Raw genomic sequence first — 13777 nt, 5'->3', positions numbered from 1 at the left:
ATTTTTGACAATCACATCAACCTCCTTTGTTTCTTTGCTGCTTGCTTAGCCTATTCCTCATATCCAAAAATTTTGTATATGTGCTTGTGAGTTATCTGTGTGTTTTGGTGAAATGCGTGTGGGCTGTATGTGTATCTGTGAAGTGTGTATGTGAAATTTGATATAACCTAAAAGCAAAAGGGAATGACTTGAGTGTGTGTTAGTATGTGAGGAATAAAGAGAAGACTGAGGGAAAGAGGGAATTGAGTGAGTTATGTGTGAATAAGTGTGTGTTTTTTAATAGCTAGTATGTATAATGTGTGTAGAGAGAAAGAGAGGCCCAAGAGAAATATGGATGGAAGATAATGACGTGTGTAATTTTAATGGAGAGAGTGATAGAGTAGAGAGTGAAAATGAGATTAGTGTGTGAAATATTGGGAAAAAAGAAAAGCATAGGTAAAATAGTACAAGTAGTACTAAAGATGAATATAAAAGAACAAGTAGAAGGTGATGTCTTGCAAGAAGTGAACTTGGGGGGGGGGGGTTTGGGTTTTTTGCTTTTGTTTCTTTCAATTTCTTTGGGTCTTGAGGTTGTGTGTTTTGTATTTCAATTTTTCTAAACTTGAGCTTAGGATTTTGGAATTTTGGACTAAACCGAACAAACTCTCTCAAACTGAAATATATTTTTTTGAGGTGCAAGAACCTCTTTAGAGTAAAACAAGCCTACTTGTATTACTTTTAAAATGCCAAAAGAAATTTGAATAAAAAATAAAAAGAGATTAAATTAAAAAAATTAGACTTCTAAAAAATAAGTACATACAAATATAACATGAAAAATGAGAAATGAAGATTTTTTGGCAAATAAAATTTTGAGGTATAGATCAAAATTTGGTGTCTACATGTGTCTTTAAAAAAGCATGCTCTTAATTTGGCACCAAACTTCTAAAAAACTTTTCCAAATACATGTTATTCACTTATCTCGTCATCTCCCTTTTTAGTGTCAGGTATCATGAGAAGAACAAAATGATAACTGTTTTTCCTTCCATCGATTCACATTTGGTCAATAACGTTTAACCAAACTTTTATGTGATAATGAAATTGTGATATCCTTTATCGGTGGGAGGAAATGAAAATGATTAGTATATTAGTTTAAACCCATAGGCCACCTAATAACTTGAGTGAACCATTTTGAAACCCTTGGTTTCGATCAAAAGTTATTTTGGCCTATCAACTTGTAGATCCGAGACATTACATTTGATATCAGAGTAAATTTCATGTGGCCTCTATGCGGAATGAGTTTGGGACCAAGTTGTGTAACGGTTCCGATTAAACAAGAGAGTGCACGGAGTTAAATATTATGTGGGGCTACTATATTTGATAGGAATGACCTCTAAAACTTGCAGGACTAAGTGCCATGTTGGAGAAGCGAACTCTAGAGCAGGGGCGGAGGGAAGGGGGGGCAACCGCCCCCCCTCCAATTGTTAAAAAAAAAAATTTCTAAGTAAAAAAAATTTTATTATTATGTTTTGCCCCCCCAAAAATTAATCAAAAAATTCACTTTGCCCCCCCAAGGGCCCAAATAATAATATTTGAAAGTCCAAATAACAGAGAATTATTTTCTTAACGTATGAAGTGCAAAGAAAAGATAGCCACAGGGGCGGAGGAAGGGGGGGCAACCGCCCCCCCTCCAATTGTTAAAAAAAAAATTTCTAAGTAAAAAAGTTTTATTTATGTTTTCCCCCCAAAAATTAATCAAAAAATTCACTTTGCCCCCCAAGGATCAAATAATAATATTTGAAAGTCCAAATAACAGAGAATTATTTTCTTAACGTATGAAGTGTAAAGAAAAGATAGCCAGTTAGTTAACTTGGCAATTGACTGCCACAATTCTTCTTCCTAAGTAGAAACGTCAATCTTTTATCGTTTGGAAAAAAAAAAAAATAGAAACGTCAAAGGCTTGAGCCTTGAAGAACTTTCTCCTGTGAAGGCTTGAAGAAACTTTCTCCTGTGAAGACCTTCCCCCGCTGGCTAAGGATTGTACATTTGTACCATTGCATTTTGCATGGTCTAGCCGTCTAGGTAATTTTTCTTTTAGCATTTGCTGAACCTGTCTTTTTTTTTTTTAGGAAGTAAAGGGGTTGTTTCATATTATTGTATCATCAGAGCAGGTTAATACCATTTCAGACTATTGTTGTTTAAATTGCAATGCCAGATAAACTAACACTGATCATCAATACCATTTCAGACTATTGTAGCTATTACCATTTACCAGGTTAGTTTGACATTGCATTTATTTAGTGAAATGTGGGTGTAAAAAGTTCGCCCGCTAGTTGTTTGATGAATTGCTCGAGAGGGACTTGTATTATTTTTCGTACTTGTAGCATTGAGTTTTATTGGGCAAATAACTTGTCGCATTGAGTTTTAGTTTTCTGCTTGTCATTTTACTGATTTTATTTTATCATTGCTTTATTTATCATGGTTTTCTAGACAGCAGGCAGTAAGACCTCCTGAATATTTGTTCCTCTAGAATTGTCTATCTTTGTTTCTCAACATTGTGCTGAGAATTTGCTATGCAATTTAAGGAGTTTAAATTGTACATATTTATTATGGTCGGTTTCCGTTTATACTTTAAAGTAATGCTTGTTTAGACTATAGAAACTTTTACTGGCATGGATAGTTATTGATTATTTTTTGGATTACAGTAGTTGATGAGTTCAAGTAGGTGTTAGTTGTTCAAGTTCAGCCGATTTAATAACAAGCTATGAAAACTTCCTTGAGATATGTTTGAAATGAGAACTTGTTATGCTCTAATGGAGATCTTTTATCATTTGTTTGCATTTTATTATTGAATAATACTTTGTGCATGTCACTTATGTCTACTTAGGTTGCAAATGTTCTTGCTGCTTTTATTCCATCTCTATATGTTCACATTATTTTTTTTTTGTAAATATATTTTACTTTCATTGCTATAGACTCGCCCCCCCTAAAGTTAATTTCTAGCTCCGCCACTGCTCTAGAGGTCGTAGGAACCACCTGTAGAGTCTATATATGACTAAGCATGTAGTTTGAATTATGACATTGTTTTACGAGGATGCAAAGCCCCTAAATAGTGTAAATATGATGTCCCATATCAGTGGAAGAATGTAAAAATGATTGGTATTTTAATTTTGAACCTATAATTTCATTCAAAAGTTATTTTGGTCACAGGTTTAGGTCACCCCGTGGACCCAAGACGTTACACTTGGTATCACAATGAGGAATTGGAAATGATTGGTATATTAGCTTGGGCCTATAGGTTATTTAATAAGTTAGGTTATTTAAGGCTGTGATTTCAACATGATACGAATATGGGGTCAAGTAGCATTATGATTTTGACAACGCAAAGAAGTCAAAAAACCAAGTGTTGTATGATACTAAATGCTATATTCAACTAAAACCACCTCTAGAACCTATAAGACAAAGATACCATTTGGATTGAAGAAATTAGAGAGAAAAGAAAGGAAAGGAATCATAGGGATTTGATTTTTTTTGTTTAGATTGATTTTTTAAGGAGAGAAAGGAAAGGATATGGAGTGAAATGGAATGAAATGCTCTAAATGCTAAGTTATAATTTCCATCCAAAGTGGGCAAAAATGGAGGGAAAGGGAACCAAATCTAATAAAAGATTTAATTTTTTTAAAAAAAGTCATCTTTTTCATTCGTTTCAATTCACTAACACTTTGATATTTTCCTTTTTCCTTACAAAATTTCAATATTTTCTTTCTTTTCCTTCCATATTTAATCCAAATAAAATGAATGGAAACCACTTTACTCTCTTTCCTTGCTTTTCCACTAGTATCCTTTTCCTTTTATTTCCTTCAATCCAAACAATGCCTAAATGCCATGTTAGATTGGGGGTCACCTCTAGAGTTTGTACGAGCTACTTCTAGAGTCAGCATATGATAAATGAATAGTTTAGTTTGTGAATAAACTTTGGAAGGACGTAAAATTCTTAAGTGGAGGTGAATGTAATATCTCATAGTAGTGGGAGGAAGCAGAAATAGTTAGTATATTGGCCCCATAGATTACCTAATAATTTGGATTAACCATTTTGAACCCCTAGTTTCATTTAAAAGTTATTTGGGACAGCCCGTGGGCCTAAAGCACTATAGTTAGTATGAGAGTGAACCTCACATGGTCTCTAAGCAATGTGAGCTCAGGGTCAAGTAGTGTTATGGTTCCGACTATACTAGGAAGTGCAAAGAGTAAAGTATTGTGTGAAATTTAGTGCCACGTTCGATGGGGGTGACCTTTAGAACTTGTTAGACTAAGTATCACATTGGACGAGGACCACTTCTGGGGCCCATACGAGGCACTCTAGAATCCAGGCACGACTAAGTAGACAGTTTCGATCGTGACCAGGTTCTGCAAGGACACAAAATCCTTAAGTGAGGGTGAATGTGATATCCTATATTGGTGGGACGAAGTGGAAATTATTAGTATGTTAGCTTAGATCGATGGGCTATATAATAATTTGGGTTAACTATTTTGCAATCATGGTTTCGTTCAAAAGTTATTTAGGTCGACCTAGGACATAACAACTCTAAGAACTTTATCTTACAAATGTAAATATACAAACAATCAATAAAATAAAAATGTCATATATTATTTTATAAATAGTTCAAGTACATATCAAATCCTAAAAGTTGATTGAATTTTGGATATATACACTTTCATTGATAACCCGATTAATTACTTAAGGGATTAAGTACTTTTTCTATTAAGCTTGTTTGATAACAAAATTTTCTTACCATTGAATTCATTAGGAGCTACTTAATTTATATACAAAATTTTAAGCGAGAGCTTAATTACTTAATTTGCTTAATATATTAATTAATGTAATAATAGTCATTCAAAATTATTATTACACATACCCACATTTAAAATTTTTTTCCCTAGTAAGGGAAAGGTGGGATTTAAAATATAGGGAGGGTAAAGGAAATTTGAACCAAAACTTTTAAATTCTAAGGTCTCAACCTTCGCCACTAGACTAAGGTTTTCTTGGCACATACCAACATACTTTCATACATACACAATCTATTTCTCTCTTTCATACACACATTCACACATATACATGTACTCTCTCGTTCTCTCTCCCATACACTCACACACACACACACACACACACACATACATGCACGAGCATACTTGTTTAGCATTCTATATTTCAAATATAATCTATTTATTATTAGGGGTGACAACAAGTTAAATTGAAGTCGAATACTGGTGTATTCAAGCTCAAGCTTGAAGTGTATTATCTGAATTTGAATTCAATTCGTGTAAAAAATAGTGTGCTCAAGATTGAACTCAAGCTCAAACTGCTCAAGTTTGAGTAGCAAGGCATGTAATTTGTTCTAAAAATTTAGGCTCTGTTTGGATTAGTTATTTTTGGGGGTATTTTTCAAAAACTTTACTGTAACTATATATATGAAAAACTTTTACTATAAATGTTTTTTGGATTGTTTTTTAGAGGTATTTCTAAAATATATTTTGGAATATTTTTATAATTTATAACTTTTTGAGGTATTTTTTTAAATTTTACACCACCTACCACCACCCCCTATCTCCCTCCCTCCTCCCCCTCTCTCTCCTTTTTCTTCCTCTCCTCCTCCTCCTCCCTCTTTTCTTTCCCTTCTCTCCCCTCCCCTCCTTTGCTCCAACCCCAAATCCTTCTCCCACTCGCGAGTGGTGGCTGCAACTTTAGCACTGCTCTAGCCATGACCTTCTTGGTTGCTACCCAAAAGGTCACGACTAGAAACCATGAGTCGTGGCTTTTGGCTGCGACCTTTCTATTTGCGATCAAATTTGGTTGCCACTAGAAAGGTTGCGGTCAGTAGAGGGGAGGGGGAATTGAGGGGCAGGGAAAGGGAAGGGAGAAGGAGAGAGGAGGAGAGAGACAAGAAAGATGGGGGAGAGAGAGAGAGAAAGAGAGAGAGGAGGAAGGGTCGTGGGTGTGGGGGTGGTGGCGGTAGTAGTGGAGAGTAAGGGTGGTGGTATACATATATTTTTTGTATATGTGGAGTTGTTTTTGATATATTGTATGGATATAGTGTTTTTAGAGTCGTTTTTGTTTGTATATTACTGTAATATTGTATATAAAAAACTTATTTTTTAAAAATTGAGAAATCCAAACAAAGCCTTATTTTTAGTTTATATATATATATATGTGTGTGTGTGTGTGTGTGAAAACCTCGAAAAGCTAGACAAGCTCAAGACCTAAATAGATAAATGCTCGAGCTCAACTCAATAACTAGACTTGAGTAGCTCGAACTCGGTCTTGAGTCGAGCTTTGATCGACTTGCTTGTGACCAATTCGGCTTGTTAGCCACCCCTACTTATTGCACAAATAGACATGTATTTTTTTTCTGAAGCACATATTTGCATACATAAACACATACGCAAATTCAATTTTCATATTATAATTTCAGTTTAACAATATTAATTAGTGATATTTAAAGAACTAATTTAACATAATAATAAAATAAGATATTGGTATTAAATTATATAATATACATCTACTAAAATTTTTTAATTAGTACTCAAATTCAATAGATTATTATACAAGTTTGACTCGGATTGCAAACGAATCGAGCCGTTCACAAGCAACTCACGAGTGACTCGAGTCCAAGCTTGACTCGAGCTCGAGTCGAGGTTGAGCTGACCAAATCGAGCTCGAATTCAAAAATACTAAACTGTTAGTTCGTGAGTTGGATCGAACTCGATTATATATATATATATATATTATTTAATAGTAAAATTACATATATATCCCTAATATTTTTGTTATTTATTAAGAAAATTATTATTTTATTCATTTTTTAAAATAAAATAATTATTTTTTATTTTTTTAAACTTGAGTTCGACTCGAATTTGAGTCAAGTTCAAGCTCGAACTTTACATTTTGATCTCGTCGGGTTCAAACTCGAGTTCAAACTTCACAAACCTAGGTTAAGAATTGATTCGACTCGTCTCGTTTGTACTCCGAGGTTTGACTTAATGAATTCAGCATGTTCAAACTTCAGTACTTAAATTTTAGTTTTCAGATTTCAGTTTTATCATTAAATCTCCTCCAATTAATTTTATATTTATAAGTTATCTATCTTCTAACAGCTTCAATCTCTTTTAATAAATTTGAATTATTCTTTTCATCCATATTTGATAACTTTGCTTGATGTGAATTTAATTATTACATTGAAAAATTCATTAACTTTGATTAAAAGTAATAAATATTCATATGAAAGTATATTGCTGTATTTTTTTCCTAAATTGAAAATAAATATGAATAGTTGTACAACCATATTCGTGAGAAAATTTAATTACTATATTGAAGATTACATGTTATTTCTATTTTTATGCATTCTACTATTTAATAAACATTATCACATTGTAGTAAATTATGTACAAAAGTTTCTAAAGATTAATATGCAAGTTAAATATTTGAAATAAAATAACTTTTTAATATAAATATGAATAAACAAACCATTGTTGATGAATTATTTATATATTGTATCAATTTATAACTAATAACAATAGAAAGATAAAGTATGTTTAGATAGGAGAATATTTACTGTAGCACTTATAGTAATATGATATATGTGAAATTAAAAAATTATTTAAAATAAAATAATTAAAAAATATATTTACGATGGAAACAAATAATTTTTATTTTTCACAAATAATGCGAATCTAAACACACCCAATATTTGGCACTACCGTACGAGCTAAATAAGTACTTCTTTTGAGACTAGAGTATTTCTGGCTGTGCAAGGCACAGCCAATGCCCAAGGTATTGTGTAAAGAATATTGAAAGATTTTTTTGGCATAACTTATGTCGACAGAAATTGCTTGTCAGTAATGAGCAACGCGGCGCTTTCTTGTAAAAGCATTGTACGCATATGAAGCTCATATATGAAGAATAGATAGGAATGGGCATCTTTACTATTCAAGAACATTAATGATCAATGCGAGGATTTCAAATCAAAATCATGCCTGTCTACTCATTTGTCTAGACGAAGGTAATAAAAATAAAGTGTAGAAAGAAATGCTTACTCTTTTGTTTCCAATAAATATCAATCTGTTGATTAGTCAACTTGATTATAGTCATATAAAGCATACATTTGATTAATAAGTAAAGCAAAGGAACCTACAATTGAAAAAGTAGGATTAGCAGGGAATCGAACTACTGAACTGACACGCAGGAGCTAAAGGGGAATTGCGCATTGACAGAATTGGTTTCCATCTTTAGAAGAGTTAGGCCTTGATATAAGGGAGTAATACTCTTTCTTTAGTTGTTTTTTATTTTTCCGTGTACTTTTGGATGTTTTGTTCATGTTCTTCTTCTTCTTCTTTTTTTTTTCTTAATAAAATCTAGGAGTAACGTTCCTCACTCATGTACGAAATTTTACACCAAAAAAAAAGGAGAAAGAAATCAATCGATGCACTGAAGAACTTAGTCAATCAGTTCATGATAAGCACACCTAGATTAGTACCCTGTCGATACAACTCCCGCATTATGCTTGATTAGATAAGGATGAAAAGAAACTGAACAACAGATGAGATCGTGACACCATTGCTGCCTTTCTTTTGCATGCTAGATTTTGAAGCCTGTCATGTACGAAAATTTGCACCCAAAAACTCCATATGTGGTCTATACCTGTTAGATATGACCATAGAGATGGCGTTAGAGATGACATAACTGAACCCAAACCTTCACAGTCCATCCAAAATATGTTTGTCTGCATATCCTAGATTCCTAGCTGCCTACATAACTTTTCCATTGCACAAAAAATCAAATGGTTCCTTGAAGCATCACCCTTCCCATATCAACCATCTGTTCTTCCACTACATGACCGGTCAATAACATGGGATTTTCTGCTAACATATGCAGCAATGCCGGCTTCTTCTCCGTCAATGATACAGATACGTGGATTTCCCTGAACTGTTGTACATGCATGTGGGCTTTGTGGCATGAGAGATGACATTTTTGTCGTCAAAATTTTTTTTTTTCTCTGTTACGTCTAGAAGAATAAGAAAAATGAAAGTAACTTATTAAGTGAAGATTCGCAATTTTGGGATTCATCAACTCATTGAAATGTTTTGATGTGGAATACTTCCTTAAGAGATTTTTTTATCGTTCAATTATTGCTTACTATAACCAGATCAATTCGTTTCAACGACTTTAAGATGCTTTTTTATTTTGTCCCGCAAGGGCTATATCAGTTCTTACCAGACAATCTGACCTCATTAGGTTTGTGCATTTTTTGGTGCAAATATCAGGATGTATGGTTCAAAGTTACTGAGCAAACATATTTGATCAAGGAAACCTCATGTTTTTTTAATGTTCCAGCTTTATAGATACTTGGATTTAGAGAAACTACCACAGATTCTGTAATCTTCAATTTGGTGTAATAGTATTCATAGAAGAGATTATGCATCACTCACTGTATTCAAGTCCCAGTTTTCATTGTCTAGAAAGCAGAAAGCAAAACGAAGTAGAAACAAAATAACGAGAAAGATAGAGAAAGGAGAAACTGTTGACCAAGTGGTGGAAGAGTTGAATTCATACTTTTCTTTGTTTGGCTTGGAACTACACATAGCAGGCGGACAACCCATTTCTTGGCCACTGTTTCTAAAAGCTGTTCAGCTACTTCCTTGCTTCTCTGCTTCTCTTTTTCCACCGAAGAGGAGTAGTCCAACATACAGGAACAATGAAAAGGAAAGGAGGATTATTTGACCCAATATTCCAGAAATAACCCTGAACAATTACCTACTGTTTTGAGAAGATGGTATATCTGGTAGGGCAAAATTGTCATTAAATGATAAAAGACGTACAAGCCCCTTAACAGTAGTCAACTTTTCAGTCTAGAAACTCAAATTTGGAGGGCATTGTTGGCAAAAGGTAGCTGCTACAATACACTCCCTTCCTAAGAGCAGCCACGTGGATCAACGTGGGAGAAGAAGGCTTAGGTTTATATATATATATATATATATATATATGTATATGTATGTAAGAAAAGGACTCATTTTTCTAATCATAACACGTGGCAAAATCAGGTTGATTATATTCCGAATCCAGTGGTACACCGCTGCTACACTGGAACGGAGTAGGTTTAGGTAAGCATACTTAGAAAAAGGAAAGAAAACAGACCCCGAAAAGACACTCTTCAAAGAGGAAAGCATTTTTACTTTTTCTCTCGAATCATTCAGTTATTGAGCTCCCAAAACTTTACTCTTCACTCTCTTCTCAATCTAGGGCTTTTCTTTTCTCTATCTCTCTCTCTCTCTCTCTCTCTCTCTCTCTTTCTTTGTTTTTGTTTAAATATCCCATTTCCCATTTCCGGAGCTCAAGAAAAAGGATAATTCATTTTTGAAGTGAAATAAAGGGTTTGAAGCACTGATTAATTGGTATTGTCGAAATTGTTTTGGTGGGAGCGGAGAAGGGTTTCTGAATTTGGAGCCCTAGGGCTTACAAATGAGAAATGATCTGAGAAATTTCCGGTCCGTTTTGGGGTTTAGTAACTTCAGGTACTGGTTGAATTTATTTTTTCTGCTTTTATTTTATTTTAAAGCTTTTTTTTTTGGTGTTTATGTGTTGATGACTATGGATCTTAAGGATTTCAGCTGCATTTTTCTTTTTACTAGTTGAGTAGGTAATGAAGTGTTTGTATTTTTTTCCAACTTTTTAAAACAGCGGAAGGGTGGGATTTTAAGAAGCGGGGATGGGTAGGAGTGGGATTTCGATATTTTTTCTGAGGAACTGATTTTATCCGCTATGAGTTGGTAATGAAGTTCTAATCTTGTCTAATTTTATTGTAATTGATTTGACTTTTATTACTTAATTATGTCATGTTATCTGTTTTCAGGTTTCACAATGGAAATAACCTGAACTGCTAGCGTGTTTTTGAGCTTGGATTTCTCCATGTTGCTGGAGGAGGGTTAGTGGAGTTATGGATTGTGTAAAGAGAATTACGCGTCTTAAGGGTGAGTTAGTTGTTAATTGTGGTGTTTGAGGTTTTGGATTTTCTCTTAATTTTGTTTTACTCGCTGTTTTCGATGATCTCGAAGTTTAATTATGAATTCTGATGGGTTGCTAGACTTTCAAGCAGCTACGGGTTCCTAGTTCTTGGTTCTTTTGGTTGGTTCTTTGATCTTGTAATTTTAATTTATCCTGGTTTAGCTGAAGTTGTTAAGAGAGCTGCTGCTTTCCTTTAGTGTATGCCGTGCTTTGCTTTAGATTCCTCTGCAGGTGAAAATCAATTGATATTACTATCATCACAAATTGTTCTATCGATGAAACCATAGGTAGACAAGTGAAGAGTAAAGAAGTTAACCAACCTATGAACAGAAACCACCTTCAGTTGCTCCTTCAATGCAGAATAAGAGAAGGATAACATCTATGTGTCTGAAAATAACTCTAATCCACAAAAGAATGGGACCTCTTAATGTAGTGAGTTAGTGAATGCAGTTATGAATAGAAATTAAATACCTTGATGCGGGCATCACGACACATGACTTGTGTTTCCATTTTATGTATCTCCACTTTATCTCATATACTACCACTCTGGGAGTATGATGTAATCATCCTTTCTGTATCTTGAAAATCATTCTTGCACCTTCTTTTTTTGTGAGTCTTGAGTTGATGGTACCTGATAATTGAAGGCTAGACCATAATATTGCTTAAAACCAGCGTATAAACCAGGCTACTACCCTCCACCACTGCAGTATGCAAGATGTGATGATGATTTCAAGTATTGACTCTCTCTCTTGTATAGAAAACAAAAGAAGTTTCAATATTTTCATCAATCCCGGGGATAACTAATTAACCATAAGTACCATCATGGCACACGAATGATGTTGTCTAACTAAATATCTTGTTCTTTGTTATTTCTTTTCGTTTTCGATGTTACCACAGAATGATGCATTCATGAATGAACACTTAGTCTGGTTGTGTTTTATTGTAGGTCCTTTCGGCCATCATTTCCTACTTTTTGCAATTTGGTGTTGGTCTACCATTCAGGATGGAGTGGCTTTTCAAACACCACCAGAACCTGGGTATATTTCTTCCAATTCAGAGTTAGCTAGTCCACCTGCTGCTGGACTATTTGAACCCATAGAAATATCACCAGCTGTTTTTCCGCATTATCCAATTTCTGGGCAGCCTCTGCCACCAATGTACCCTATCTACCCAACAACGTATGAGCCAGTCTTGACTGGAAGGTGTCCTGTAAATTTCTCAGCCATTTCAAGTATCACACAGAAAACTGCATCTGATTGTTCCCAACCGCTTGCGGCAATAGTAGGAAATGTCATATGCTGCCCACAGTTGGGTAGCTTACTTCACATATTCCAAGGATTTTATAGTAAGAATTCCAGTAATTTAGTTTTGCAAGATGCTGTTGCTGATGATTGTTTTAAAGATATCATCAGTATATTGGCCAGCAGAGGGGCAAACAGCTCGCTACCTGTAATCTGCTCTGCTAAGTCATTAAATATCACTGGTGGTTCTTGTCCTGTGAAGGATATAACGACTTTTGAGAAAACAGTGAACACTAGCAAATTATTAGAGGCTTGTACCACGGTGGATCATCTAAAAGAGTGTTGCAGACCAATCTGTCAGCCTGCGATTATGGAGGCTGCAGTACAGATTTCAGGGCTACAATCTGTGATGACCGGTAACAAGGACATAGCTGCTGCTCCATCTAGTGTTGACACCATAAATGATTGTAGAGGCGTTGTGTATTCCTGGATTTCAAGTAAACTCCCATTGGAAGATGCCAATTCTGTGTTTCGGATGTTATCTGCCTGCAAAGCTAACAGAGGTATTTTTTTTGTATCTTCCATTGTTTCTTCTATGCTCTGAACTTCCAGAGCACCTTGAAGTCTTGAAAAAAATTTGCTTGCTTGCATCTTGTGCATGCCTTACTGTGCTTCTACCATTATTCTTTTCCTCACTGAAGTATGATAGATTCAACTACATACTGTAAGATATGTGACATGTTAAAACTAGTTACCACCTCTCCTGTATTCTCTGCTTTGTCAGTTAGAGAATGCTTCTTCGAGTGGTCTTTGTTTCTATTTCAGATGGAAGAATCATTTTTGGTTTTAATCTTTCAAATACTTTGACTTTTGGATATTTTGCATTTATACTTTGTTGTAAGGCTGGAAATCTGAGATTTTTAGAAAGAGTAAATCAATAATGGCCCTTTGACTAAAATCAGGTGGTGTTATTCAATAGTGAGCAAGAACCTAAACTTCTCATTTACTGGATATCAGAGAGCTCATTGAGCTGCATGATATTTCAGCAGAGGTTTATGATCTTATTATATGCAACTATGCATTACTCCCGGAAAAGTAAACAAAGTAGAAGGAAAAGAATAACCTAGAGTATATTGTTTACTCAATATATGAAATAATATCAAGGATTCAACAGGCTGTACATGTGTCATCTTTGGTTAACTATCTGAGTTGTATTTAGTCAATGTTTTTCTGTTTAGGAATCAATTATTTGCACACAAGTGTACCAAGAGAGAGGGGGAGACATAGTATGTTTTAGGGTTGGATGAGTTTTTGTTTTTAAATATGGAGGTAACTACTGAGAAATTAGGGGGAGACAGTATATTTTAGGGTTGGAGGAGTTTTTATTTTTAAATACGGAAGTAACTAATGAGAAATTAGAGTGCTAAACATGAGGTAAACTGGAGAATTGAGTTGGCTGGAACCAAAATCAAGCTTTGAAATCCTTGTCTGCTTCTTCTTCTTT

General features: G+C 34.5%; 1 protein-coding gene across 1 annotated transcript; it reads left to right on the top strand.

Annotated features, from left to right (window-relative positions):
• Positions 1-10179: 10179 nt before the first annotated feature.
• On the top strand, positions 10180-12877 carry LOC113755193 (uncharacterized GPI-anchored protein At1g61900-like). Its single transcript, XM_027299252.1, has 3 exons — positions 10180-10542; positions 10881-10998; positions 11979-12877. The coding sequence occupies exons 2-3, from the start codon at positions 10965-10967 to the stop codon at positions 12875-12877; spliced, it is 933 nt and encodes a 310-aa protein (XP_027155053.1). The 5' UTR covers positions 10180-10542; positions 10881-10964.
• Positions 12878-13777: the final 900 nt, after the last annotated feature.

Source organism: Coffea eugenioides, chromosome 2 (assembly GCF_003713205.1).
Source record: "Coffea eugenioides isolate CCC68of chromosome 2, Ceug_1.0, whole genome shotgun sequence".
NCBI classification, from domain to species: domain Eukaryota; kingdom Viridiplantae; phylum Streptophyta; class Magnoliopsida; order Gentianales; family Rubiaceae; genus Coffea; species Coffea eugenioides.
This window is presented reverse-complemented; position numbering and strand designations above follow the sequence as displayed.